Source organism: Triturus cristatus, chromosome 11 (genome assembly GCF_964204655.1).
Source record: "Triturus cristatus chromosome 11, aTriCri1.1, whole genome shotgun sequence".
In the NCBI taxonomy this organism is placed as follows: Eukaryota; Metazoa; Chordata; class Amphibia; order Caudata; family Salamandridae; genus Triturus; species Triturus cristatus.
Window position 1 is genome coordinate 1,066,026,082 of NC_140594.1, and position 26,638 is coordinate 1,066,052,719.

Below are 26,638 nucleotides of genomic sequence, written 5' to 3' on the forward strand. Positions count from 1 at the left end.
TCACTTTCATGAGCAACTCCAGCACTGCGTCACTTTTGTGTCAACAGATGCGTCAGAATTTCTGATGGATCTGTTAACCCCTTCGCCGCGGCAGGAATTCTGCCGCGGCGCTGGGGGGGTTTGGGGGCAGTTGCGGTGGCGCTGTGCTCGTGACGGAACCACTCCGTCACGAGTCACGGGTGAGCTGTGCTCATGACGGAGTGGTTCCGTCACGTCTCCGCCCACTGCGCTAATCGCCCGCACAGGCGGGGAATTAGCGCCGCGTGGGCGGAGCGGCCGCCAAAGGCCGCAGCATGACGGAACCACTCCGTCATGAGCACAGCGCACCTGTGGCTCATGACGGAGTGGTTCCGTCATGAGCGGGGAAGGGGTTAATCCTTGCGCCATGGAGCACTGTATTGTAAATACAGCGCATCCATAGTGGCGCAAGGACATTCGGCGCTGACACCAAGAAACTGACGCATCTATGCAGATGCATCAGTTCCTTGTAAATCTGCCCCCAAGTGAGAGTAAGAAAGACAGAATAAGAAAGATCATGAGAAACATGTCGCAAGAGCAAAAGTAAGCACGGTAGAGAAAGATGGAGGAGGGAAAAAGCGGGAACAAATAGAAAAAAATAGAGACAGAGATGAGCGAGTGAAAGAGAGAGAGAGAGAAAAAGGGAGGGAGAGGTAGCAAGAGGAGGAAAGAGGAAGAAAGATGAGAGAAATAGGATATGAGGGAGAATGAGAGAATGTGCCAGATAAACCTGATTATATGGTTTGGCTCCCAGAGTCAGGCCAGACTCCAGGCTCGTCTCTGGCTCGCACATCTCTACAAAAACACACCTTTACCTTGTCAGAGTAGAGGACCATAATTACGAGGATGCAAACAAAAAGTTGTTTTGATGGAAAAAAACCAATTAAATGCACAAGATATTCCGTGTTGCAAGCACATTCGCAAACTTTCACTGAAGGTGGAAGTACTTAGGGCGTCCAGGGACAAACACCGGGCTCCATTCCCACCTGGAACAGCAGCAAACCTAGTATTAAATGTAGGAAGGAAGACAATCTGGGCAGAGCCTATCCTCCACAGATTACAACCCAGCCCTCGAGAAACCATAACTTTCCACAAGAGATTACGTTTCTATAGAAACGTGTCAGTTGCTGAAGCAGAAACACAGGTGACAAAAAACACGGAGCTTTAATTAGGAGGGCAGTAATTGGCGGCCTAAAACCGAGCCTGGAGATTATCTGCTTCCTGGTGGCTGGAGGCCTGGCTGCACCGAGGAGTCCCGGGGTTCGCGCGCCCTTCCGCGGAGCGCGTGGCGTCACGAGAGCCCGGGCGCGCGACGTAGCCCTTTCTCCGCTCCCCCCCAGGTCGAGGTGATGATCTGATGGATGCGAGTGGCGGAGCCCCAGGGGAAGCCGGAGCTTGGCCCCTCCCGCGCCCCGTAGTCGGAGGGTTCAGGCCAGGGGAGACATGCTCCTGCAACCTGTAGGCCACAGGCAGTCCTTCAGCGTGCCCATTCAGATCACCCTTCATGGTACCCGGAGACGACAGATGAGGTAAGGGGAGGTGTGGAAACTTTCACCTGCTGCCTGGGGTGCTTGTAAGTTGTCTCTGCTGAGCGATGTTTTGTTTGCAACAGGTCCCACTGCTAATTTATTTTGAAAAAAGATAAGTGCAGGGGCCCAAAGTTTTCACAAGGAGCCCGCTGCCCATGTTGCTGAATTCTGGGCTGAGTTACTGACCACAAAGACTCCCTAGTTTGGATTCCACCTCATGCCCCCTTCTTCCATCACCCTACAGTTCCTGTCTCTATTTTTATTATTGGTTGTTTTTTTTTCATGCCTGCTTTTCCATAGTGTACCTCTCTTCCGCTTACCCCATCTTTCTCCCTCTCTGCCTTTGTGTTTCCTGCTCCGGACCAGGGGCCTAATTTTGTAGTTTGATTTATAAGTGGTGACGGAGAGATCCTGTTCGCCTTATTACAAGTGCATTATATTCTAATTATTATAATACGCCTGGTGCCCGAAAAATAAATGCCTGCGCCCATCGTAGATTCACTCTCTCAATTTGAGCACTAGCTCGTACTTTGAAACACATTAAATGCACAGTTGCTTCTATGCTGCCCAACACTAACGGATACAGGACAAGAATTAGGCACTTTACAACCTGGCCACCTAAAAAAACAACAACAAAAAAAACCAACTTCACATGCATCTGCAAGAACTACGAAATACACAGTGCAGGTCGGTCGCCTCTTTTGCAAACCTTTTTTTTTTTAGGTGAGACCGTGAATATTTGCTGTCCTGATTAAATATCTGTTTAGAAGCGCCACCTCTGGAGTGCCCATTTCCCCCTTCCCACAATTGTTCCACTGATGGGCCCAGGGGAGGGACCCGCACTTGTGTACGCAGGCGTGTTTGTGGGCCTGTTTACGCAGCTGAGCCATCGACGTCAGAAGTAGCAAAGTAACTGCAAAGTACGTTCCCAGTGCAAAGCCTAAAGCAACCGTTCATAAAGAAACAACAGCAACAACGAATGCATTCCCCACGCAAGCGATTTGTCAGCAAGTTTCTAGGATGAAACCGCTTTTTGGGATTTATAATAAACACTATGACATTAGAAGTGTCTCACAAACTGCCTTGCGAAGTCTCTTTAGTCGGGTGTGTGACAGAGCGCTCACATGTTGGCATATGAATCTTCAAAGCGCTCTATCACGCTAGGCATGCAGGGGCGCCAACATAAAGCGGTATCCACGTGCTTACAGTGAGCGGCATGAATGTTGTGTATAAAAGGTGTGTGGCTCAGTGGTGATGCTGTTTCTCCCGAGCAGTAATTAATTTGTGCCGGTGGTTGCAGGTGGGGCGCACCGTTACACATTTTTGGGGACAGAGACTGTTTGGACCCCAACACTGGTTCTTCTTTTTTTTTTGTATTACAATTTAAGCCCAGGAATGATCCTTTGCAGGGATGGAAGCTGTTAGTTAACTATAATGGGTCATCCTGGCAGTCAGTGAATGTGGGGCCCATGTCTACAGAGAAGGAGGTGGTGACAGAGGAAAGAGAGGTCCTGTAGTGATATCAAGGAGGGAGGCGAGACAGTATTTGGTTGATTCTCAGCCGTTTATTACATACGTCTACTGTTACGGCCCACGAGCGAGCAGCGGGAGCAACAACCGCCGGCTCGCGTCCTCGCGCTCTTTCTCTTCCCCCAACCCGCCCCCTGACGTCACAGCCATCCTCGACACCGGATTGGCCAGTGACGTCAGGCGGCATACAAGATGGAAATGGGACTATGGCTGGCCTGATAGACTAGTACGTTACTCCACGTACAACATCTCCCTTTCTTAACAAAATAGAGAACTATACACAACAATCATCTCATAACAAAATCTTCGAACCTTTTTGGCGCCCTGATATGTCTTGTAGGTCTGCGAGGAGTGACATGCAGGTTGGTCCCCCCGCCGCGGTTGCCCGTACCACCTTGGCTTGCACTCATCACATTATGACTGTCATTCCTCACTGACATGGGGCTGCTGTCACTATGGCCTTCGGCATCCCCTAGGCCGTGGCATGCACTCACACCATCCTCAGTGGTCCCGTCATTGTCTTCTTGAACCTGCCACTCGTACATACTATCATCGCTCTCGGTCTCATGCACCTGGCTGCCTCTCATGATGATTTCCTCTTGACCTGCCTTGAGCCTGACGATGTCGTCCTTGCTCCGCCATCCCCCTCCTTCCAAACAGACAGCTCCCTTAGTCACTCCTTGCACACGTGCAGGGGTCTGGAAAACAGACTCCCCCTTCAACACTTTGGTTGGTTTCTTCACCAAGACCCAATCCCCCTGCGCTACCTCTTTAACTTTGGCTCTGTTCACCATATCAGCATACCTCTTGTTGCTTTCCTGTTTAGCCACAATTCCTTCTTTGACCCTCAACCTCTCATCGGATACATCTTCAGGTTCCTCCCTCATGTCATACCACCTATCAAGTTTGGGGGTAAGCTCATTCATACACCTTCTCCCTCTCATCAGGTAGAACGGAGTGTGCCCCGTGACTGCATTGGGCGTGTTGTGAAATGTATGCACCTTGTCCGCCAGAAATGCCTTTACATCCAAGTTGGAGGCAATTGCCTGTTGCACACCCTCCTTCAGGAACCTATTCATTCGCTCGACCTGCCCATTGCTCTTAGGGCTGTAGAGCGGGGTCTTCTCCTGCTTGATTCCCAATCTGGACAAGAAGTCCTTCATCTGCCTGGAGACCAGCTGTGTGCCGTTGTCGGACATCAAAATCTTCGGCTGTCCTTCACTAGCAAAGACCCTCTTCAGCTCCTTGATCACTCGTTCAGTGGTAACCTCCCTGACGAACTTGTAGTGGATCCATTTGGAAAAGTAATCCGTGAGGACAATTAGATGTCTGCAGTCGTCAGGCAGCAAGGTAAACGGGCCCGCGAAGTCAATAGCGACCTTGATCCATGGACCGGCAGGAATGTCCACCAGCTGCAGCGTACTTTTCGCCGTCTTCTAGTGCTTGTCGGCCCTCAAGCATGGTCCGCATCAGTCGATAAAACTGCCGACATCGCTGCACATTCCTGGCCACCAGTAGTATTGTTTGAGTAGGTTCCTTGTGGCGGTGGCGCCCGGGTGACCCTTGTGAGCTAACCGGATTAGTTTATCTCTCAACCCTTCCGGCGGCACAAACAGCTCATGTCTTTTCACGAAGCCGCCCTCGATGGAGAGTTCGGGGCTAACCTGCTGGAAACTCCTGAGCGCACCGTTCAAGTTCCGGATCGGGGGCCAGCGAGCCATTATGTGATCCATCACCCTACGCATAGTCATGTCCTTCTCTTGGGCCGCCATCCACTCTTCCTCCGAAATGGATCCCTCGCAAATGGCCGTAGCGTCCACCAGCGCCACTACGCACTCCGTGTCATCCATGGATCCGTCCCCTTCGCCGTTGACTGGCAATCGCGACAAGCAATCCGCCCTGCAATTGAGGCCGCCCTTGATGTGTCTGATGATGAAATGATATTCCTGCAGCCTGGACATCAGCCGCAGAAGCCTCGAGCTGGCCTTCCCGTTGCCGCGGCCTTCGCCGTCCATCATGTAGATTAAGGGCTTGTGGTCCGTGACCAGTTCGAACTCCATGCCCCACAGGTAGTTCCTCAGTTTCTCCACGGCCCATACGCATGCGAGCGTCTCCCTCTCGATGGTGCTGTAATGCTTCTCGGCGTCACTCAGTGACCGGGAAATGAAAGCGACCGTGTTCTCTGTCTTCCCATGGAACTGGCAAAACACCGCACCGATACCCTTGGCGCTTGCGTCGACTGTGATCACATTCCGGAATGCCCTGTTGTATGGCTGTAGCACGGGAGCAGCCACGATGGCCTGCTTGACGGCATCAAAAGCAGCTTGTTGGGCATGCGCCCACGTGAATTTTTCGTTTTTCCTCAGTAGCTTCCTTAGGGGCTCCACGATGGTCGCATATCCCTGCATGAATTTGGAGTAGTATTCGCTGAGCCCCAGGAACGATCGTAGGGCGTCTTTGTCTCCGGGACACGGGGCATCACGTATGGCCTTCACCAAATCATCTTTAGGCGCAATGCCCTCCGCGGTCAGCACGTGCCCCAAGTAGTCGATCCTGCCCTCCATGAACTTGCACTTATCCTTGGAGACTGTCATCCCTTTGTCGCGCAGTACCCCCAGCACTTCTCCCAGCAGCTCCAGGTGCTCCTCTTCACCCGCCGTGTGGACTAGAATGTCGTCCTGGAAGGCTTCAACACCCTTCATGTCGCCGAAGAGCAGATCCATCAACCTTTGGAAGACACCGGAAGCTGAGGCGAGGCCGAACGGAAGGCGGACGTACCTGTAGGCTCCGAACGGGGTAACAAAGGTGGTAAGTGCCTTGGACTCCTCCGTGAGGCATACCTGGTGGTATGCGGACTTCAGATCTATCAAGGTGAAAAACCGCGACCCAGATGTAGAAGACAGGATCTCTTGGATGTTGGGTAGAGGGTGGCAGTTCACCAGAATGTTTCTGTTCAAAGATCGCAGCTCCACACACAGCCGAATGTCCCCTGTCCTCTTCTTCTTGGACACCACGATTGCGGACACCCACTCTGATGCGCCTGCTTCCTCTATCACTCCCTCCGACTTCAGCCTATCTAGAACAGCCTTTAGCTCCCCCCTGACAGAGAGGGGAACTGATCTGACCTTGTGTTTTATCGGCACGGCATCCTCCTTCAATCTTATGGCGTGCACGAATCCTCTCACACACCCTACTTTGTTTTCAAAAACAGACTCAAATTTGCCGATGACCTCAGCCAAACCCTCAGGCAAGTCATCCGGCTGCACGTAGCTGACCCAATCATCCCTCAGGACTATAGGATCGTCCGCCCCCGGGACTAGCATCACCCCCAGCTTGGCCAGATCCTTCCACCCCACCAGGCTCCTCCCTTTCTCAGCCACATAGATCTTTGTTCTCACTGTTCGCCCCCTGAAGGTGAGGGAGTCCCAGAAGTACCCCATCATTTCTATGTCTTGCTCCCCAAAAGCCTTCGGATTCACATCCGTCTCATGCAATTTCACACCTTGCCACTTCAACTCATACGTGGTGTCAGAAATCAGGGTAATGGGGGAACCAGAATCGGCCGTAAATGGCAGCTCAACTGCACCAATCAGAACAGAGCCAATAGGCCCCTTCACTCTACCATCTTCAGCATCAATGGACAATACAATGTCCGCATCTGTATCAGCATCGCAGTCGCTCACCGAGCTCACTTTCATGCCCCCACCAGGTCTCCTGGCTTTGCATACTGCCGCGAAGTGGCCCACTTTCCTGCACTTAGAACAACTTTTGGACAGCGCCGGGCATGTCCTGCTATCCGCCAGGTGGTCCCTTGACCCACATCTAAAACAAGCGAGTGGCTTCCTGCCCCCCCCTTTCTCGCTCGCCACCCTGTCTGGGGTTCTAGATGCACCTCGATGTTTGTCCTGCACAAAGAACACATTAGAAGCCTGGCTCGTGCTCGCAAGTTCTTTCGTGGACACCATGGAACGTTCAACGGCCTTCGCAATGGCCACCACATCCTTCAGCGACGGATTCCTGCAAGAAAGCAACCGTTCCTGCACCTTTTTGGAATGGCAGTAGAACACCACCTGGTCCCTGAGGTAAGTATCAGTCATCTCCCCGAATTCACAGTCTTGTGCCAAAACACGTAGACAGGCAATATACTCCTCGATAGTCTCACCTTCCTCCTGCTTCCGCAATGCGAATTTATGGCGCCCCACCATGATATTACCCTCCTCAGAGTATTGTAGTTCGAGCCGCTTAACCGCCTCCTGGTACACGTCCAGAGGGGCAAGGGCCCCCGGAGGGTCCGTATAGACGGGCAAGCTGTCAAAAACCTCCTGGCCTGCTTTCCCCAACAGTCCGAATAGAAGCGACTTCTTGCGTGCAGCGCTATACCCCTCGCCGTCAATGGAGACGATGTAATTCTCAAATGCGCGCAGCCACCCCTTCCACTTCATACACGGCTTACCAGGGGAGTCCAGAAAGAGGGGCGGCACACATATGTTGATGGGTTGCGCCATAGCAGGGGAGCAGGCACACGTGGGACAGCGGCGCAGATCCTGGACAGTCCCCACCAAGCTCGGAAGGACACCCCGGTCGCAGGGAGGCAGGGGTCAGACGCAGCAGCAATCAACGCAGTCTCAGGAGACTGGAAGCATCTAGCACCAGCGGAGAAAGCGCTCCCTCCACAGCAGCTCACCAGTGCAGCTCACGGGGTCGTCAGGGCAAAACAGCACCTCAGTACAGCAGGCAGCACCCAGCAGCACACCAGCTTCCACCAGCAGGGCCACGAGGCAGGAGGCAAAGGCAGGCAGCAGTAATCACCAGCAAGGAATCTGGCGCATAGGAATCAGCGAGGCGAGACCAGCGTGTCTTCTCAGCACATTGGGACGTCCGGCTTCAATGCATTCACTCGCGGGCCGCAACGATGGTTTTAACCCTCGTCGCCATTTGTAGTGATATCAAGGAGGGAGGCGAGACAGTATTTGGTTGATTCTCAGCCGTTTATTACATACGTCTACTGTTACGGCCCACGAGCGAGCAGCGGGAGCAACAACCGCCGGCTCGCGTCCTCGCGCTCTTTCTCTTCCCCCAACCCGCCCCCTGACGTCACAGCCATCCTCGACACCGGATTGGCCAGTGACGTCAGGCGGCATACAAGATGGAAATGGGACTATGGCTGGCCTGATAGACTAGTACGTTACTCCACGTACAACAGGTCCCCTCTGAGAATTTCTCACTGTGCAGGCATGAATACCTGTTATCAATTCCTGGATTCCATTTTGCATTTCTGGCTCGTGCATTTGCTGCGCGCCCGTACGTAGGAGAATACAGCACGAGGCGACAATGAACGCCGAATGCATTGGTAAACAGCGGAACTCAGTGCAAACTGGAATGCTGCATTGGGAAGCCGGTGTGCTGAGGTGTGCGAAGCCTGGAGCAGCAGACAGGGACATGAGAAGGGGATTCTGGGAAGGGTACCTCGCGGCTGAAACATTTTTTTTTTTTTTTTGTAGCTCAAGCTTGACCCGGGGGCATCAGAGCGCTTAACAAAGTTTGAACACACGTCATTTTAAAAGGAATACACAATAAAAATAGTACCGTGTCTATATTCGGACCAATAGCAGTTTTGAAGAAACTTAAACTGTTAAGTGTGGTGTACAGACTAATATCGAGCAAACGAATCTCTGACAATTTTTGTTTATTTCAATGAAGATTTCGAGAATTTCTACATCGCATAACGTTGACTTCAAATTCTGACTTTTTCAAAAGAACATGTCGTGTCTCGATTTCTAATTATTTTCAGACTTCCCTTGCCATGACACGCATTTTCCATGCACAAGTGATGTTCTCGTGAGTAATAACAGTTTCAGATCTTGCTAACGAGTCGCCGATCCGCGTCCTCGCTCCTGTTGGCTTGGGAACAGTTCACTCATTAAAAAGCTTGAAGAAAGAATACAAGACGAAAGATACGACTATGACCCATTTTTCGTGTTCTGAATTATATGTGAATAACATCTGAAACTGTCATTACTTGATATTACGTGTGCTGGGGAATGCTTATCATGTTTTCTTGTTGCTTAGGCTGCAAATTCTAGGGAGGCAGGTGGTTCTCTCAACCCTACAGCACCGTCACTACTTTGATTAAAACCATATATATTTAAGTGAAATAACCCCTTTTGGCGCCTATACCCTATGGATTATACCGCCTTTCATGTCTCAATAACTCTTGTGGTAGGCCACAGAAAATAGACCTAAATTTCAGAGCAAGTGCTTGAAATGAGCAAAACCAATCTCCACCAGAGATTTCTGTAGTCCTCCACTTCAGAAAATGTTGAAAAAAGGCAGCCACATTATACATGTTATGGCACAATCTTTAAATACGTTATGAAAACAATGATTTTACAGGCAGTTCTAGAGACACTTGTTAGCTATTCTAAAAGTTTGCAAAACAATTCTGATCCTCCCAGGGGTGTCTTGTAAGCGTGGAGTATCTCCAAGTACAAATTCGGGCAGACTGTGCTTTTTTCAGTTCAGTTTCCCTGAACAATTATCAAAAAAAGTCCTAGGTTTTATTGAGAGTCGGATAGTCTGGGTATGCAATTTGACATTGTGAGATATTGGGTTGTTCGTTGAATGGGGTGTGAGCCCTTCTCAAGCAAAAGCCCCAGTTCGTGTCGGGGTGAACCATAAACGTCACTAAATTAACCTGGGCTTTACCCTATGGACGTGTGGCACAAAAGCAGCTGGGCTTAACTTGGAGGCAGTGTGTAAAGTTTGTATGCAGCTCACAAACAATATTAAAGTGAAAACATAACAGAAGAAAAATCCCACACCAATTTAGAAAAATAGAGTAAAAGAATAAACACCAGCCAGGCCAATCACCACATCGAAAAAGTGCATGCTTACCTTAAGATTAATCTTTTCAAACAACAAGAGGACCCAAGTAAAGTCAGCCAGGGACCTTGGGAATCAATTATTGTGTGCTACAATGGTCCCTAGGGAGGTAGGGATAGGAAGTATCAAATGAATACAGACCCAATCAGTGCTGAATTGGTTAACTTATCCAGCCGGACAGACGTTCTATATTTAATTTATCAGCAAGTTTTTTGGATATAAGCAAACACAAATACTGAAAAGTGGGATACAAGCCTGCATCCTACTACACAAACATACAACCATAAAATAGGGAGAACATTTAAGCGAGGCTCAGGCAATGCTTACGGTTTGGGGAATCTGAAGTTTACCAGGGTTTGTGAAGTTTCCTGAAGGAACTGAGAAAGTTGCCAAAAATATAGCAATAAAAAAAATAGGAAACAAGTGTTTTGAAAGCATATGTGTTTTTTAATTGCATCAACAAAATGGGTTTGCTATGCTAAGATCACCATCTTCCTAGCTTTCAGGACTAGGCCGCTTTGTTAAAAACAAAAGTCAGTGTGTTTAACAAAGTGTTTGCAGTTTTCTAAGTAGTAGTTGATTCTTCCTATTGTAGTTTCTACCTTCCTGCAATCTGTGGTAAAAACAGCTATGAAACAAGAATGAAATCTGAAACCTGTATATTTCTGAAAAGTAGACAACATTCAGAATTCATCAAAGGGTCATTGATATAGATCACTTAGGTTTTTCACAAAAAACAATTTGTGGGTATAAAAATATTATGAAAATAAGTATAAAAAATTGGTCACAATGTTTTCAGCTGTAATTTTTAGCTCGGATGGACAATCTATAAAAGCAATATAACAATGCATCCATAAGACCCTTCTGCTCAAAGAGAACTATAGTGTTTGTGGTAAATTCAAAAACACGCGATACTCAGAGCAAACAACTCAGCTTATACTGATTTTTCATTGTGTACCAATAATGCATGCGGTCATATGGTAAAATCTAATGACTGAAAAATGGGTGTGGAGGAAACATGCATTTTTAGAATGTGCCCAAGAAACTGAGTTTAGGAGGGGAGGAGCCAAGATGGCGACCGGAGCAGACGCTTGAGCGCCCGGCTCCGTCGGTCCGTGGCCTCGGACTACTATCCTGATGCCCATCCTCGCCGATTTTCGAGGTGCAACGTGTGCGAAGACGCGCTGACCGCGCTGCCGCTTTCCCGGAGTCTCAGCCCGCCCGGATGCCCGAGTTCTGGGTGCTTCTGTCCTCTGCACTGAAACCCTGCGCCATTACGGCCTTTGCTGGCCCCCTGGAAGCTCCGCAGTTGCCGGACCAGCTAGCGCTAACCTGAGCCCCGCGGTCCCGATTTCACCTCGCACCACGGATCGTTGCCGGACGAGCCCGGAGAGGGACGGCCGGACACCTTCTGCACCCTGTGCCGGACGGGCTGGAGTTGTGGGGTGGGCCCCGGTGCGGCGGGTCCCCTGCCCCGCTCTGAGGACCGCGCTGTGGGAGGCAGCTGCCCCCTTCACCTATTGCCTAGCCAGCGGCGGAGGGAACCTGCAAGAAGAGAAGCGACTGTTGGCCTTTCCCGTTGCGGCGTAGACCTGAGGGGAATTGACTCCTTGCTACGACCCCCCCCCCGGCCATTGCACCGTATAGCGGCAAAACATGGCGTTTAGTGCCTGCTTGCGGCTGGGGGGCGATACTCCGGTCTCGCCTGCTGCCCACTTCGCCCCCCCTCTTCCGGACACCAGCTCCACGGTGCCGTCCCGGATTGCTGCCGCTGTGGGGGCCAGCCTCCGCTTACATGCGGCTCCGTTCTGGCTGCCCTGCGGGACTTCCAACTACAGATGTGCGCTGGCCTGCAGGCGCTGAGTGAGCGGTTTGACCCCATACTGTCGGCCGCGGGTCGTGAGCGCACTGTGTGCTATCTACAGGGCGTGGGTCTCCCGGTGCTTTTGTCCGCTTGCGGGGACGCAACGGCGGTGTGTGACTGTGTTACACTGGTGCCTTCACCTGGCGCTCCCGGCGCCCAGGGTACACCGCTCTACACCTCAACTGCGGATGCTTTGTCCCCCTGGTCATGGCTGCCTGCTTCATTGTTGCCTGCCTCACCGCGTCCACTGGACTATCCTGTTGAGAGATGCCTAACGGCTTCGAGGAACCGTTCGCGGTGGCCCACTGCTGACTTTTTGTGGAACTCCTGTACCTTACTTGCCAGGTTTGGATTTTATGTGGTGCAAAGAGGGACCTTAATCGATGGGCGGCGGCCATTTCGTGATCCTACTTCACCATCCTTTCACAAGCGACCATCTTGTTTTTGTTTGTTCGGGACACGGGGCCTTCATGCAGGGGCTGGTTTAATCCCAAGCCCGCGATCGGGCCAGGGCTAGACTGATTTCTATTGTCATGGTTTATGGACGGGCTGGCCTGGGACTGGAACTGTATGTATGTTATGCGCGCACTGTTGCGACTTGTATCCCTTCGCTTACACTGTGGTGCCATGGTATCTTCGCATGCCGTTTTTTGGCGTAGTGGGCTCTCAGTGTGTGGGGGCCATGATTGGCTGATGGTTTGGGGCGCTCTGGTGTCCCGTGGGCTCCTCCCCGCCTTCTTTTCTGTTTTCTTACTTTCTTTCCTCTATTCCTACTTTCTTTCTCCTCTATATTTCGGGTTCATTGGGCGACAGGCACTATGCTGGGGGGGGGGTAGGCCGTAGCCTCCGCATTGGTGTAGGGTGGGGGGGTAATACTCTGTTCTTAATTAGTTCTATGGGCCTTTTTTCCTTTATGTCTCTGCGTTCTACTTTCTTCGATTCGGGGTCCGGGTGTGGGGTGGATCGAGTGGGGGCGGCTCCGGAGGGGTGCGTACTTGCTCATGTGACTATCCTTTTATATTTCTGCACCGCCTCACTGTTTGAGTTTTTACTTCAATTGTTGTTCTTACTGCTGTTGCTGCTCTCCCGTGTGGTGAGGCTATCTTGCGGACTCGAGTCTCCTTTGTTCCTATCCTTCATTGACTTTTTTCTTGATAAAATCATCTAAAAAACTTAAAATTAACCTTCACTTCTCCTTCCCCGGGTGTCAAAGATATCTCCAGCATGTGATCCATAACTTGTTGTTAATCCTGACTGTTGACGCACGGGGGATTTAATGGGGGTATCAGTGCTTCATTGTATCGTGGCCGGCCTGACGGTTGTAGGCCCGTATTTGTTCTTTTAAGATGCACGAATAAAGGTTTTTAAAAAAAAAAAAAAAAAAAAAAAAAAGAAACTGAGTTTAGGAGTAGTGGTTATTTGTACAACTTAATTTGCATCACCTATATTATTGTGTGATTAAGAGTGGCATTTTGGGGAGGAGCCTAGCGCGCAACCAAGATGGCCGCGTAGGTGCGAGGCTCCCGAGGACCTCCACGACCTCCTACATCTATCCTGTCCTCATCCTGAATTGGTTGAGGGGACTTTGTTTGTGAACCTGAGCCGAGGTGGTGTCCGTTTTCCGTTTTCGAATCGGACCCCGGGTGCCGTGATGGGCTTCGCTTGAAGTTTGCGGCCTGCTTCTCCTCTGACCCCGGACTTGAGTTGAGGGGCGATCCAGTGGTGAAGTGAATAACAACGGCGGGACGAGCCTGGCGGGGCGCGCACCCCTCACTTTCACTTTCGCTTTCGAGCCCTCTCGCCATCATCGCAAGTGGGATCTCGGCTCTTTCGCGGAGTGTGGTGGTTGGCTCACTGGGGGACCCTGCCTACTCTGCGGGGACCCGTTCCGCCTTCCTGAGGCGACCTCTGGGGTCTTCGGCCTCGATTGTTCGCCCCCCGTCGCTGGACTCGTGGGTACACGGATTACAGGGCGATGGCGACGAAGCAGGATGGAGAGAGGCTGAAGGCCAAATCGGCCCGGCGTGGTGCCTCTACCCAGGCCAACGTTATGGATCGCTACACCCTGCCGAAAGGTTCTCCCGGCGGGTCGCAGAAGTCTCCGGAGCGGCCCGCGGATGCCCCGGATTTGCCAATGGACCTGACCTTGCAGGATATCATGGGCGCCATAGCGGAGATGAAGACCTCGGTGGGTCAACAGTTTGACACCCTGGCGCACAAACTTGACGCGGTTCTCATCGATTTCAACCTTGTTAGGGCTGATCTTTCCAAGACAAATGATAGGGTTGACTCTTTGGCCCTCACCGCGTCGGGCCTCACGACTGAGGTGGCTGCCCTCCAAACGGAGGTACGTCGGCTCCGGCAGGCCAGTGCTCTCACGGATCGGCGACTGGAGGATTCCGAGAGTAGGGCCCGGAGGAACAACGTCTGCATTATCGGAGTGCCTGAGGGATTGGAGGATTCGGCTGCGGATCTCTTTGTGGAGGACTTGATTTCCAATCGTCTGATGCCTCGGGGATTGAGCAAATTCTTCGCTGTGGAGAGGGCCCATAGAGTTCCTGGTGGCAAGCCGAAGGTTGGAGCTCCTCCGCGGCCTCTTATTGCACGTATCTTCAATTTTCGGGATAGGGATGCGATTTTACAAGCCTCTAGAGTGCAGGGGCCGCTTAAGCTAGAGAACGTTGAGGTGAACTTCTATCCTGACTTCACACAAGTGGTCCAGAAGCAGAGGCTGGGTTTCATGGGCGTCAAACGGCGGCTCCGAGACATGAACTTGAAGTACGCCATGCTTTTCCCAGCCAGGCTGCGGGTGGAATCCGAGGGTCGTTCTCATTTCTTTGACCGTCCGGAGGCGGCAGGGGATTGGTTGGACACTAGGGGACATGATCGAGAGGGACTGGGGGCCGCGAGTGGAGAGTGCCCACCGGACCGGGCCTAATGTATTGACACTGGGGCTACTTTCTGATGATGTCACTTCTTTGTTGGGCTCAGGGTTCCTTGACTGTCGTACTTTGTCCTCCTTCGCTTGGAGGTTGTGGTGTGTCTTGAGGGGGTTCTCTTTCCTCCTCCAGGGGGTCTTTTTGTAGTTTAGTTCATGCAAGGGCGACAGGCACACTGCAAGTTGGGGGGGCTGTTTGGGCTCATGCAGGGGTGCAGGGTGGGGGGAGTTTTGTTTGGAATGTTGGGTTGGGGTTGGGTATTGTTTGTTCGTACCACAAGGCAGGATTATTGTTGTTTCATACTTAAAGTGCTCTCTGGGAGGGTGGTGATTGGAGCTGGTTGTGATGGGGGGTAGGGGACTGAGACTTCTTTCCTGGAATGTTAACGGACTGGGGGACAGGATAAAACGGGGGGTGGTCCTGCAGTTTTTAAAACGGATCTCACCCGAAATCGTGTTTCTGCAGGAAACACACCTCATTGGTAATTCCTTCCGTGCTATGAATAGGCGGGGCTATCGCCTTCTGGCTCATTCGGGCTTCACCTCTGGTTCGAGGGGTGTGGGCATAATGGTTAAAACCTCGCTCCCGCTGGAGGTTGACGAGGTGATCCATGATGACAGGGGGCGCTACACTGCACTGGTGGGCAGATGGGAGGGTAAAGTGATTGTTTTGGTTTCTATTTATGTCCTGCCGGGTTTGCAGACTACTACTTTTGCCGACTTGGGGTGCCTTCTTCTTGGGCTACCAGAGGGGATTCTAGTGGTTGGAGGGGACTTTAATGCTGTGGTTTCCGGAGCCGAGGATCGATACCCCCCCAGGGACCTCCCCCGGGCCCAAACTTGGTTGTCTGGACTCTTGGACACCCTGGGATTGGTGGATTGTTGGCGGCTAAAACACCCTGCACAGACACAGTACACGTTCCACTCCGGGGCCCATGGTAGTCTTTCACGACTTGATTATGTTCTTATGCCAGCGGCCCAGGCGGGGAGGATCGGGGAGGTGCGACATCTTGCCCGGGGTATTTCAGACCACTCCCCGCTTCTGTTACACTTCGATATTGTCCTGGGGGTGGAGGGGAGGGTGGTCCCGATCAACTCCTGGTACCTGCGTAATCCCACAATTCGTGCAGATTTGATTAAATCCCTTGAGCAATATTTTGAATATAATGTGGGATCGGTCTCGTCTGCTGTTTCTCTTTGGGAGGCGTTCAAGACGGTACTCCGGGGGGAAGCCCTGTCCCTCATTTCCCATTCCAAGAGGCGCGAGCGGGAGGAGGTGACTCGTATTGAGTCTGAAATTACTGAGTTGGAGGGTGACCTGGATCGTGGTGTCACGGAGGACAAATTGCATGCTCTCAGACTCAAACAAGCAGACTACAAGGCCCTGGTCACTGAAGCGGCCAAGGGCATGAGTAGGGAGCAACAGGGGCGACTGTATGATATGGGGGATAAGGCTGGAAAACTGATTGCGTGGCTGGATAAAAAGGAGAGAGCGAGTCGAGTTGTGCCGCTGGTTGAGAGAGTGGATGGTGTGTGTGTTACCGATCCCGAGGAAATTGTTGATTGCTTTGCAGAGTATTTCCGCGGGGTGTACTCCCCGGTCTCTTCTCGCCCAGAAGAGGATTCCCGCGCCCTGCTTAAAGATATTGGGTTGCCTTCCCTTTCGGAGGAGGATAAATTGTTGATGGACGCGACTCCGACGTCTGAGGAGATCGCCCTGGCCATACGCTCAGTCGCTTCTGGCAAGGCCATGGGTCCTAATGGCCTTCCCATTGAATTGTACAAGTTGCGGCCGGATACCTTAGCGCCTCATCTTCGTGATATGTTTCTCGCGGCTCGGGCGGCGGGTTCTCTCCCGCTGGACCAGCGTCTCAACTCCATCGTGGTTATTCATAAGGAGGGGAGGCCGCGGGATCGAGTCACGTCCTACAGGCCCATTTCGCTTTTGAATGCGGAACCGAAAATCCTTGCTAAGGTGCTGGCTAATCGACTGGTTGGCGTGGTGTGCGATCTGATCCATCAGGATCAGTCCGGTTTTATTCCTCATCGCAACACCGCGCTTAACCTACGGCGTCTGCATGGGGTGCTCGCGAGGGTTACGTTCATACGTGAGCCGGCCATTTTGGCGTCCCTGGACGCCACTATGGCGTTTGATACGCTTGAGTGGCCATATATTTGGGCGACGCTGGAGAAGTTTGGGTTTGGCCCGGGATTCATCGGTTGGGTGAAATTGCTGTATTCTAGACCGCTGGCGCAGGTGGTGGTGAATGGTAGAGTGTCGGCTCCCTTCGAGTTGGGCAGGGGCACGCGTCAGGGTTGTCCGCTGTCGCCTCTCCTCTTTGCGCTCGCTTTGGAGCCCCTAGCGGAGTGGCTGCGGTGGCACCCTTCGATTCGTGGTCTCCGATGGACCCCAGAGTATGAGGACCGAGTCTCTCTCTATGCGGACGATATTCTTTTGTATCTCGCTTCCCCGCGTGAATCGTTGATTGTGTCGGTGGATGTATTGTCCTCCTTTGGCCGTAACTCCGGCCTAGTCATCAACTGGGCTAAGTCCTGTGTTTATGTTCTTTTCGGAGAGGCTCCTATCCTCCCGCGGGGTTGCCCTGTCCAGGTCGCTCGCCAGGGATTCAAGTATCTGGGAATTTTTATTACCCTGGACTCAGCGGCCCGATACACACAGAATTTACTCCCCCCTCTCCAACGTTTGAAGGCGGATGTGGCGCGTTGGCGGCGCTTGCCGCTCTCGCCGTACGGCCGGGCGGCGCTGTTTAAGATGATGTCATTGCCGCGGTTTTTATACGCCTTACAAAACACAATGGATGTCGTGCCGGCTAGCTATTTTAGGGAGGTGGAGGGTCTGCAGCGCCAACTGTTCTGGGATGGGAGGCCGCGGATCGCCCTCGCGAAGCTGACACTCCCGTGGTACGACGGGGGGGTCGCCCTCCCCGATATCAAACGTTATTACTGGGCTTCCCAGCTGGCAGCGATAAATCACGGGCTTTATGGGCCTGCCCTTAATCCGGCTTTTGAGATGGACAAATTGTTGTTGCCGGGTGGCGACTACAATAGGGCGCTCTACTCCAGATCGCTTGACGCGCGTTTGACGGGTCCGACACGGGTCGCGGTGCGTGTGTGGCACGCGGCAAACTCGGCGATGGGGTGGAAGGATTGGTTGACCCGGGCGACGCCATTGTATGCTTCCGAGCGATTGGGTTGTTTGTGGACGACGAAAGGCTTTGAGAAGTGGGACACGATCGGCATTAGCAGGGTAGGGGATCTCTGGACGAAGGGGGGATTTAAAACGTTCGATGTGCTGAAAGCGGAGTACCAATTGCATGACAGGGAGTACTTTCGGTATGCGCAGGTTCGTCATGCGTTGCTCTCCGTCTTCCCGGAGGTCGCGTCCATCCCGGAGTGCTCCCCATTGGAAGATAGAGTACTAGATGGGTATGTGCCGGATAGCACTATTTCATTAATCTATAAAAAGCTCGTCAATGATCGCTCGGGGCTGCTGGCCGCCCTTCGTGAGGCATGGGTCGCTGATGGATTGGAGCTGGATGACGAGGATTGGGTGTCTGCGGTGGCCTCGCCGAAAGAGGTGGCCATACCGGCCCGCCTTCGGTTCGTCCAGCTCAAGATACTCCACAGGGTGTATGTTACGGGTCCTGGCCTGATGCGTATGGGATATGCGGTGGATGGGATGTGTAAGCGTGGGTGTGGTATGATTGGGACCTTCCTCCATGTTTTGTGGGAATGTCCGGAGGTGACTCGGTTCTGGCGTGGCGTGCATGCAGTATTGCAGGCGGTCACGCATGTTGCGTTGTTCCCCGAGGCGAGGAGGTGTTTTTTGAATGTTTGGGAGCCGACTGATTACACGGTGGCGCAAACGTGGTGGGTGACATTGGGATATAAGGTGGCCAAGCGTGACATAGCACAATTGTGGGGCTCCCAGAGGTCACCCACGATTTCGGTGTGGAAGGAAAATATGGATTGGTGTATGTTCCGAGAAAAGACTGTGTATGTGGCGAGAGGCAAGCCTGGGAAATGGGTAAAGGTGTGGGGCCCCTGGAACTCCTATCGTGGCGGGATTTGCGCCCCGCCCCTAACGCGTGACTCTGCTGAGGCCCTGTCTCCCTAGTCTGCGCATCTCCATGATTCTGTGTTATCGGGATAACTTTGTCTCTGCCCCCTGCCCTTCCCCCCCCTCCTTCCATTGTAGTTTGGTAGGACCCTCCCGAGGGGAGCGCATAATGTCACCTGGACTTTTGCCGCCTTGTGGGTTTGTTTCTTTTTTCATTTAAAATGAAACCGTCATTTGGGATGTCAAGGCCTATAGCCGCAAATGATATTTCGGATCCTTGGGACCTACACTGCTTGCTGCTTGTGTTTATACCTATATGTTTATGACCTTATTGTTTACTAGCGGCCGGGCCGGAGGTTGTAGGCCCATACCTGTATATCTATTGAAATTTGTAATAAAGGTTTCAAAAAAAAAAAAAAAAAGAGTGGCATTTTGCAAAATGTGTTCTTACTAGCAGACTTCCTTATATTTGAAGCGAAATATGGCAATAAATTCCATAGATAATAAGAAATGTTGTACTATTCTGTGTTGCCACACTTTTACTAATAAAAACATTAACCCATATGTGTGGCCTGGTCTTATTACTCATGACAGGCAAGGGCCCAAAACGCAACATGGAGACATTAAAATGTTTCCTTTGCAAATGGACTCATTCTGGTAATGTGGGTGGGGCTGGAATTTGGGCCAGACTCAACCAGCACTATGGGAAACCTATCACACCCAGACATGCCTGGGAGCTAGTCACCCAGGTGAAACCAAGGTGGTGAATGCCCTGCAAATGTCTAGCTTTGGCTAAAATCATGCATTTTCCTCACATTTCTATGAGGAAAAGTTCTGGGATCTGCGATGATCTACAAAATTGCTACTACCCAGCATGGTCACACATCTCAATATTAAAAAAAGAAATGTTACTTGTGTGGCTGGGCCTATTACCTGTGACGGAAAGCCCCCAAAATGCAACATTAAGACATCTAAATCTTACCTTACAAGTTTACCATTTTTCTGGTGATGTGGGTAACTGGTATTTTGGCCAATGCTTGGCCGACACCCAGGGAAATATAGCAAACCTAGGCATTTTGAAAAACTAGACATACCGAGGAATACTGTGTGCTTTGCTTATATACCACAACCTTTTCTTATCCAACAATCCCTGCAAACGTCAATATTTGGCTAATATCATCCATTCCCACTAAAAGAGCCTTCCCACACTTCTTTTGATAAAAATGGTAATGTGTGGCAAAGACTGTTGCCTGCGACTGGAAACACCCCCAAATTGCAACATGAAAAAAATCTAAATCATTTTGCCTTGCAAATTGACCCACTCTGGCAATGTGGGTAGGTGCTGTATTTGTGCCCGGACCCAACTAGTACCCAGGGGAACCTCTCAACCTGAGACATTTTTAAAAACTGGAAACCCAGAGCAGTCTATGTTGGCGTGACTTGCGTTGATCCCCCTACATTGATTTATTTTACCCAGAATACCCTTCAAATGTTAAGCTTTGGTTAAAATCGCACATTTTCCTCACATTTATTTAAGGGTAAGTTTTGGAATCTGCAGAGAGCCACAAGATTTCTACAAAATTGCTGCTCAGGGGTCTGAGATATGCCCTTTGAACAGTGGTGAAAGCAGTTGGCACCTTATGGAGTCCAACTGCTTTCATTTTCTTTGTGTGACATAAGCATGCTGTGTGCACTGATCATCATGGAGTGAAGAAACAGAACCTTGGGACATGAGGGAAACACTTACCTAGTTTTCGGACTATATATTTTACACCAGAAATTCTTGGGTTGTAAAACCTAGTTTCACCCCTAGTTTGGCGTATGAGGGCTTCATATCCTTAGCAGTGCGGAGGACATGAACGTCTTGTCGCCCACATTAGAAGGATTAAAGAATCTCTGACCTTAAGCTGCGGTCAGGAAGCTTGTCCATATAAGGTAATTGATATTCATTAATTCATGATTTTGCCATTGAGAATTAATTTTCAATATAATCAAAATCCTTTCAAATGGAATTCTGTAGAGCAGATTCCCTCAATACTGGTTTCAAAGTGTCCAAATAGCATGAGTTGAACTCTACCTAGTATGAAATGCATTTCTTTAACTTGATTTATCCACTGTACTAATAACCCAGCCCGCTGTCTTTCACTTATTTGTGCCTCATCCCAGCAGAGTTGGGAATTTTGGGACACTTTCTACAAGTTGGATGCTGAAATAAGTGAACCCTTGTTGTGTCTGATCATGACGTTAAGAACAAGAAGTTAGCTCACCTAATCGCCTGGACCATCATTGTAGGTGGGAGATTTAAAAGGCATTTTAAGCACCGGCTTGTCACTTGGTTCAAAGATGCTATTGGATCACAATTTAATATTTCCACTCCATGTAGAGCCTGAGAAAGTATTTTGGCTAAATAGGGGTGCAATAGTACAAGAGTTACAGAGTACCTGCCTTAATCATAAATACATTTTGCTAGGGCTGCAGATGAGATCATGTTTCCAGTAATCAAACTATATAGGTGTTCTGTCTCACTATGGTTTTGGAGAATGTTAGTGTTGGACCCGGCCTCGTAGAATGGCCCTCCGTGCCCCCGCACCACCGAAACCTGGTACCTACGGCCCAAGCACGCGGCCCAGCCGAGCCTCCCCACCAGGACACACGCACCGACCCGGACATCCCCGTCCCTGGCCTCTCTCCTTTCGGCAACCCCGGGCCCGCGAGCCCACTTCATGCACCAAGATGGCCGCCCGGCCCCAGCGCGACCTGGGCCTAGAGGCGCCACTCCGGCTGGAGGACATCACGCTTCCAGGGGATGAGAGAGGGAGGAGCAGTTTCTATCGCACCTCTGAGCTCCCCCGGGACGATGGGTTTCGATCGGCCCTCCGGCCTCCCTGAGGGCTGGCTCCATGCCTGCTGGGTGTCTGGGACTCCTCCCGACCCGGCCCTGAAAGGATCAAAAGACAATAGCAGGAAATCCCGACAAGCGACCCCCAGGTGACAAGACCCCTGCCTGCACAGACTCCGGACATCAAAGAGGGGTCGACCTATAACAAGGGGTGCCCTGGGTCTGTCCGGCAGATTCGACGCTGGAACAACGAGAGCCTGCCGACGTGGTCGCGGCTCCTGGAACTTGAACCCACCTGAGCCCTGCTGAGTGACTCGCGGCTCCCTGAAGATCGTAAGACCTCCAAACTTGTACCTGAGCCCTGCTGAGTGACTCGCGGCTCCCTGAAGATCATAAGACCTCCGAACTTGTACCTGAGCCCTGCTGAGTGACTCGCGGCTCCCTGAAGATCGTAAGACCTCCGAACTTGTACCTGAGCCCTGCTGAGTGACTCGCGGCTCCCTGAAGATCGTAAGACCTCCGAACCTGTACTTGAGCCCGCTGAGTGACTCGCGGCTCCAACCGACTCTCACGGTCCCGCCGGACCCCGACTACAACCTCGTATCCCCCAGCTCGAGGATTGTGAGCTGTGCGCCGGATGCGTCCCTGCTTGAACCTTTACCAGAGACTGTCCCGCTACCCCTTCCGAGACTCTTGAGCCCGTGCTCACCCTGTACATATTTGCAGTGATAACCTACTTGATAAAGATTGTTTCTCAGAATACCCGGTGTGTTCACTCTGTCGGGTGGTGCCAGAAGTACGATCCTAGATACGAGATTCCTCCCCCTGGGGAGTCTCCCGCCAGTGCCCGGCTACGATACCTTGAGGGTGGGACTCAGGGTAGTCAGGACCCCTTCCAGGCTCCTCTGAGGTCGCCGTCTAACATTGGTGGCAGCGGTGGGATTCAGGCCCATCACCTAGAGATCGTACCGTGAACAACGGAAGCACTACCGACAAAGATGGCAGAAGGAAGCGCCGTGAGCCCCGCAGAAACCAGCGCCAACAGGGTGTTCCAGGTGGAACAGCTAGAAGAATATACACACAAGGAGCTAAAGCAATTTTGCAAAGAACTTAAAATCGCTACCACTGGTCTCAACACTAAAGAGGATTTGCAGAAAGCACTGAAAACTTGGGTGGAGACCGGGGCCTCCCGCCCGGAAGGCACGGGGGAGCGCCCCGACGAAGCCGAACCCCCCCAAAGTGGAAGCAGTAGCAATCAGGTGCGAGGCATCGTACCAGACGGGGGCCTATCCCCGGAAGAGCTCGCGGACAGAGAGAGAAGCCGCAATCATGAACTCGAGTTAGCCAAACTAAAAATCGAGGGCGAATTGAAGTTAGCGGAAAAAAAGCTAGCAGTAGAGCAAATGCGTGTACAAGGCGAACTAGAAGAAAAGAAGCTCCAACGGGAGCACGAAGGAAGGAAGCTCCAACTAGAGCACGAACGCAGCTTGAAAGAAATCGAGCTCAAGGCCAGAAGCGAGGAAGGAAGGCCCCCGGGAAACCGAGAGACGGCCTCCCCAGCGGAACAGAAGGTCCACATCCCCAAGGATGTGGTCAAGGAATATTATAAAAACGATGACATTCAGCAATGGTTCCGGGCCTACGAGGTCGCCATGACCTCCCATCGGATCCCGCAGAAGGACTGGGGGGCGGGGTTGTGGGGGCGGTTTCTGAGCGAAGGAAGGGACACCCTGCTCGACCTACCCCTCTCCCTGCAGACCTCCTACAGCCACATGAAGGAGGCCCTACTCACAAGATACGGCCTCACCCCAGAAATGTACCGTCAGCGATTCCGGGACTGCAGGAAGATCCCAGGCACCACCTGGGTGGAGTATGTAAACTTTTTCAGCCGGGCCTTCGATGGGTGGATCAAGGGCAGCAAAGTCACCACCCTGGCCGAACTTACTGACCTCATGTTGTGGGAACATCTGGCTGCGAACTGCTTCATAGAACTACGTCAGCATCTGCTTGACAGCAAGCTCACAGATCCCCGGAAGCTGGCTGTGGAGGCCGACCGCTGGACCAACACCCGGGTCTCCCGGGGCATGGTAGGAGAGTACCCCCGAGCCAGTCAGGGACCACCCCGCCAGAGAGGGGGAGGGAACCAGGGAGGGCCGAGAGAGTCCCAGCCTAGCCCCCCGAAGACACAACCTCCACCTTTCCCGGCGCCCCCCCCACCGGTGACAGGGCCCCCTGGGAGACGGGGACACCGGGTGACCGTCACATGTTTCCGTTGCCAGAAACCCGGGCACTACGCCAATGACCCAGAGTGCCCCATGGCCACCCAAGTCTCCCCTACCACCCCTGCGAGACAGATAGCCAACGTAGCTCTGGGGGAGGAGGTTGAGGAAGCCGAAGAGTGGGAACCCGCAGCAATGGCCCTAGTATCCCTGGGAGATAGAGAGATGGTCCCTGGTAGCCTCCTACCCTCCAACACACAGAAATACGGGCAGCTCGTCAAGATCAATGGCCACCAGGTAGAGGCCCTACGGGACACCGGGGCCAGTATCACCGGTGTCCTCAAGCACCTAGTCCCCGAGGAGCAGATCCTCCCCAACGTCTTTTGCCCCGTAATATCCGCAGACAATAGAGAAAGTATGTGTCAGGTAGCCCTGGTGCCGTTTGAGTGGGGAGGGGTGATAGGGAAACTCAAGGTGGCCGTGAGAACCTCCCAGCCGGTCGACTGCCTCTTAGGGAACGACCTAGAGAGCTCTCCCTGGAAGCACGTCGAGCGCAAGGCCCACCTAGGAATGATGGGACTCCTCGAGTGGGTGTGCGCCACCACCCGATCTATGACAGCCCGGCTCACTCCCCGGAGAGAAGTCGAGAACACCCCAATCGAAGAGACCAGTACAGTCCCCGCCGAGGGTCCTCCCGTCCCCCCACCAGAAGGGTCCGTCGCCCGCGACGAACCCGCACCATCCGACCCCGCCCCGGTCCCCGAGTTGGGAGATCTACCCGAGTTGGCCCATTGGCACCACGAGGGCGGGCCCACTCGGGAAGAGTTTTGCCGGGAGCAAGCCACTTGTCCTTCCCTGGTCGGACTGCGGCGCCAGGCCGAGGGCCAAGCCGCAGGTGACCAGACCGGGACCCACCGAATCTATTGGGATAATAGCATCTTGTACAGTGAGCAGAAGTCGGTGGAGCTGGGATCCGGACGGGTACTGGTGGTACCCCTCCGCTTCCGAGATTTCCTCCTGGGCTTAGCCCACAACGTCCCCCTCGCCGGCCACCTGGGTCAGGACAAGACCTACAGCCGACTCGTGACCCATTTTTACTGGCCTAGAATGAGAGCAGCGGTAGAAGCCCACTGCAAGTCCTGCCCCACGTGCCAGGCTAGTGGGAAGAGTGGGGGGAAGTGCAAGGCTCCCCTCCAACCCTTCCCGGTCGTCAGCACCCCTTTTGAACGAGTCGGAATCGACATCGTGGGACCACTGGACCCCCCCACCTCCCAAGGCCACCGTTTCATCTTGGTCCTCGTGGACCACGCCACCCGCTATCCTGAGGCTATTCCCCTACGCACCATTACGGCCCCCGTGGTGGGCCGGGCCCTGATGGGGATCTTTTCCAGGGTGGGTTTTCCCCGCGAGGTCGTGAGCGATCGCGGAACTAATTTTATATCAAAGTATATGACGTCCCTGTGGCAACAATGTGGGGTGTCCTATAAATTCACCACCCCGTACCATCCCCAAGGGAACGGCCTAGTAGAAAGGTTTAATAGGACTTTAAAAGGGATGATCGCTGGCCTAGAAGAGCCCCTCCGGCGTAAGTGGGACGTCCTGCTTCCCTGCCTCTTGTTCGCTTACCGGGAGGTCCCCCAGAAGTCCTTAGGGTTCAGCCCGTTTGAATTACTCTATGGCCACCCCGTCAGAGGTCCCCTCAGTTTGGTTAAGGAAGGGTGGGAGGCAGCACCCCAGACCACCCCCCGAGATGTGTTCCAATACGTCCTGGCCCTCCGAAACCAGACCAGGAAGTTCCGAGAACTGGCCGAGGCCAACCTGGAGGCAAGTCAAGAGGAGATGAAGCGCTGGTATGACCAGAATGCCACTCTGGTCGAGTTCCAGCCGGGCCAGCAGGTGTGGGTCATGGCCCCCGTGAAGCCTCTTTATCATTTTTTTCCAGTAAGTTACTATGTCAGATTTATCTGTTTTTTCCCAAATACCAGAATTTTAGTTTTAGCCAAATTTACTGTTAAGTGATTTGCCATTTAGTAATCTTCGAGAGTCCATAGTTTCCCCTGTATGCAGACTGCAGTGTTGACCGTACACACTAGATCAGTGATTCCCAAACTTTTGACTCCTGTGGACTCCCATTGAGTCACTAGTGGAAGCGGTACCCCCAAGCAATTAGTGCTCTTTAAATTTCAGATATTAAAATTGTAATTTGCAGTAAATATATAAACAAGTGCACACCAAACAAATACTCTAATTATTAAAGATTTACATTTTTTAATTGAAAACATTTGCACAAATTGTAACATTTTAATTAAGCCGGGACGGAGTTCCGAACTCTGCGAAGTGCAAAACAAACTCTGCCGCGCTACGTGAAGCTCCACAAGTGGCGGAGTGCGTTAGATAAATGCTGTTCGCGGTGATTTTCAGTGCCAGATGCTTGTCCGCACTGTGCAGTCATCGCGAACGGCACCATGCAGAGCGCAAGCAGGCGCTGCTTCCTTTCTGCCGCTCAAGTAGATTTTTACTCGAGCAGCAGCTTTCTCAACGCGAACGGACAGTTTCTTAATGCGAGCGGTCGCAAGGATACCCGACCACTCGCCATGAGAATTCTAACCGCCCGCGTTGAGAAATCTAGCCGGGAGGTTGATTTTCCACGCTCGAGATCGCCAACTTGATGTTGACGATCGCGAAAAAATCTCGCTGAGAAGTGGATTTTCCTCGCTCGCGATCACCAACCTGACATT

The 26,638-nt window shown here is 52.2% G+C and overlaps 1 protein-coding gene across 1 annotated transcript in view; it reads left to right on the forward strand.

The window, feature by feature from the left end:
* Window positions 1-1,226: 1,226 nt before the first annotated feature.
* Window positions 1,227-26,638, forward strand: part of KCNMB3 (potassium calcium-activated channel subfamily M regulatory beta subunit 3) — a 65,817-nt gene continuing 40,405 nt past the window's right edge. The window contains exon 1 of the mRNA XM_085633895.1: window positions 1,227-1,547. Coding sequence (XP_085490021.1) covers window positions 1,462-1,547 — 86 coding nt within the window. The 5' untranslated portion in view covers window positions 1,227-1,461. The remainder of the gene's footprint in view (window positions 1,548-26,638) is intronic.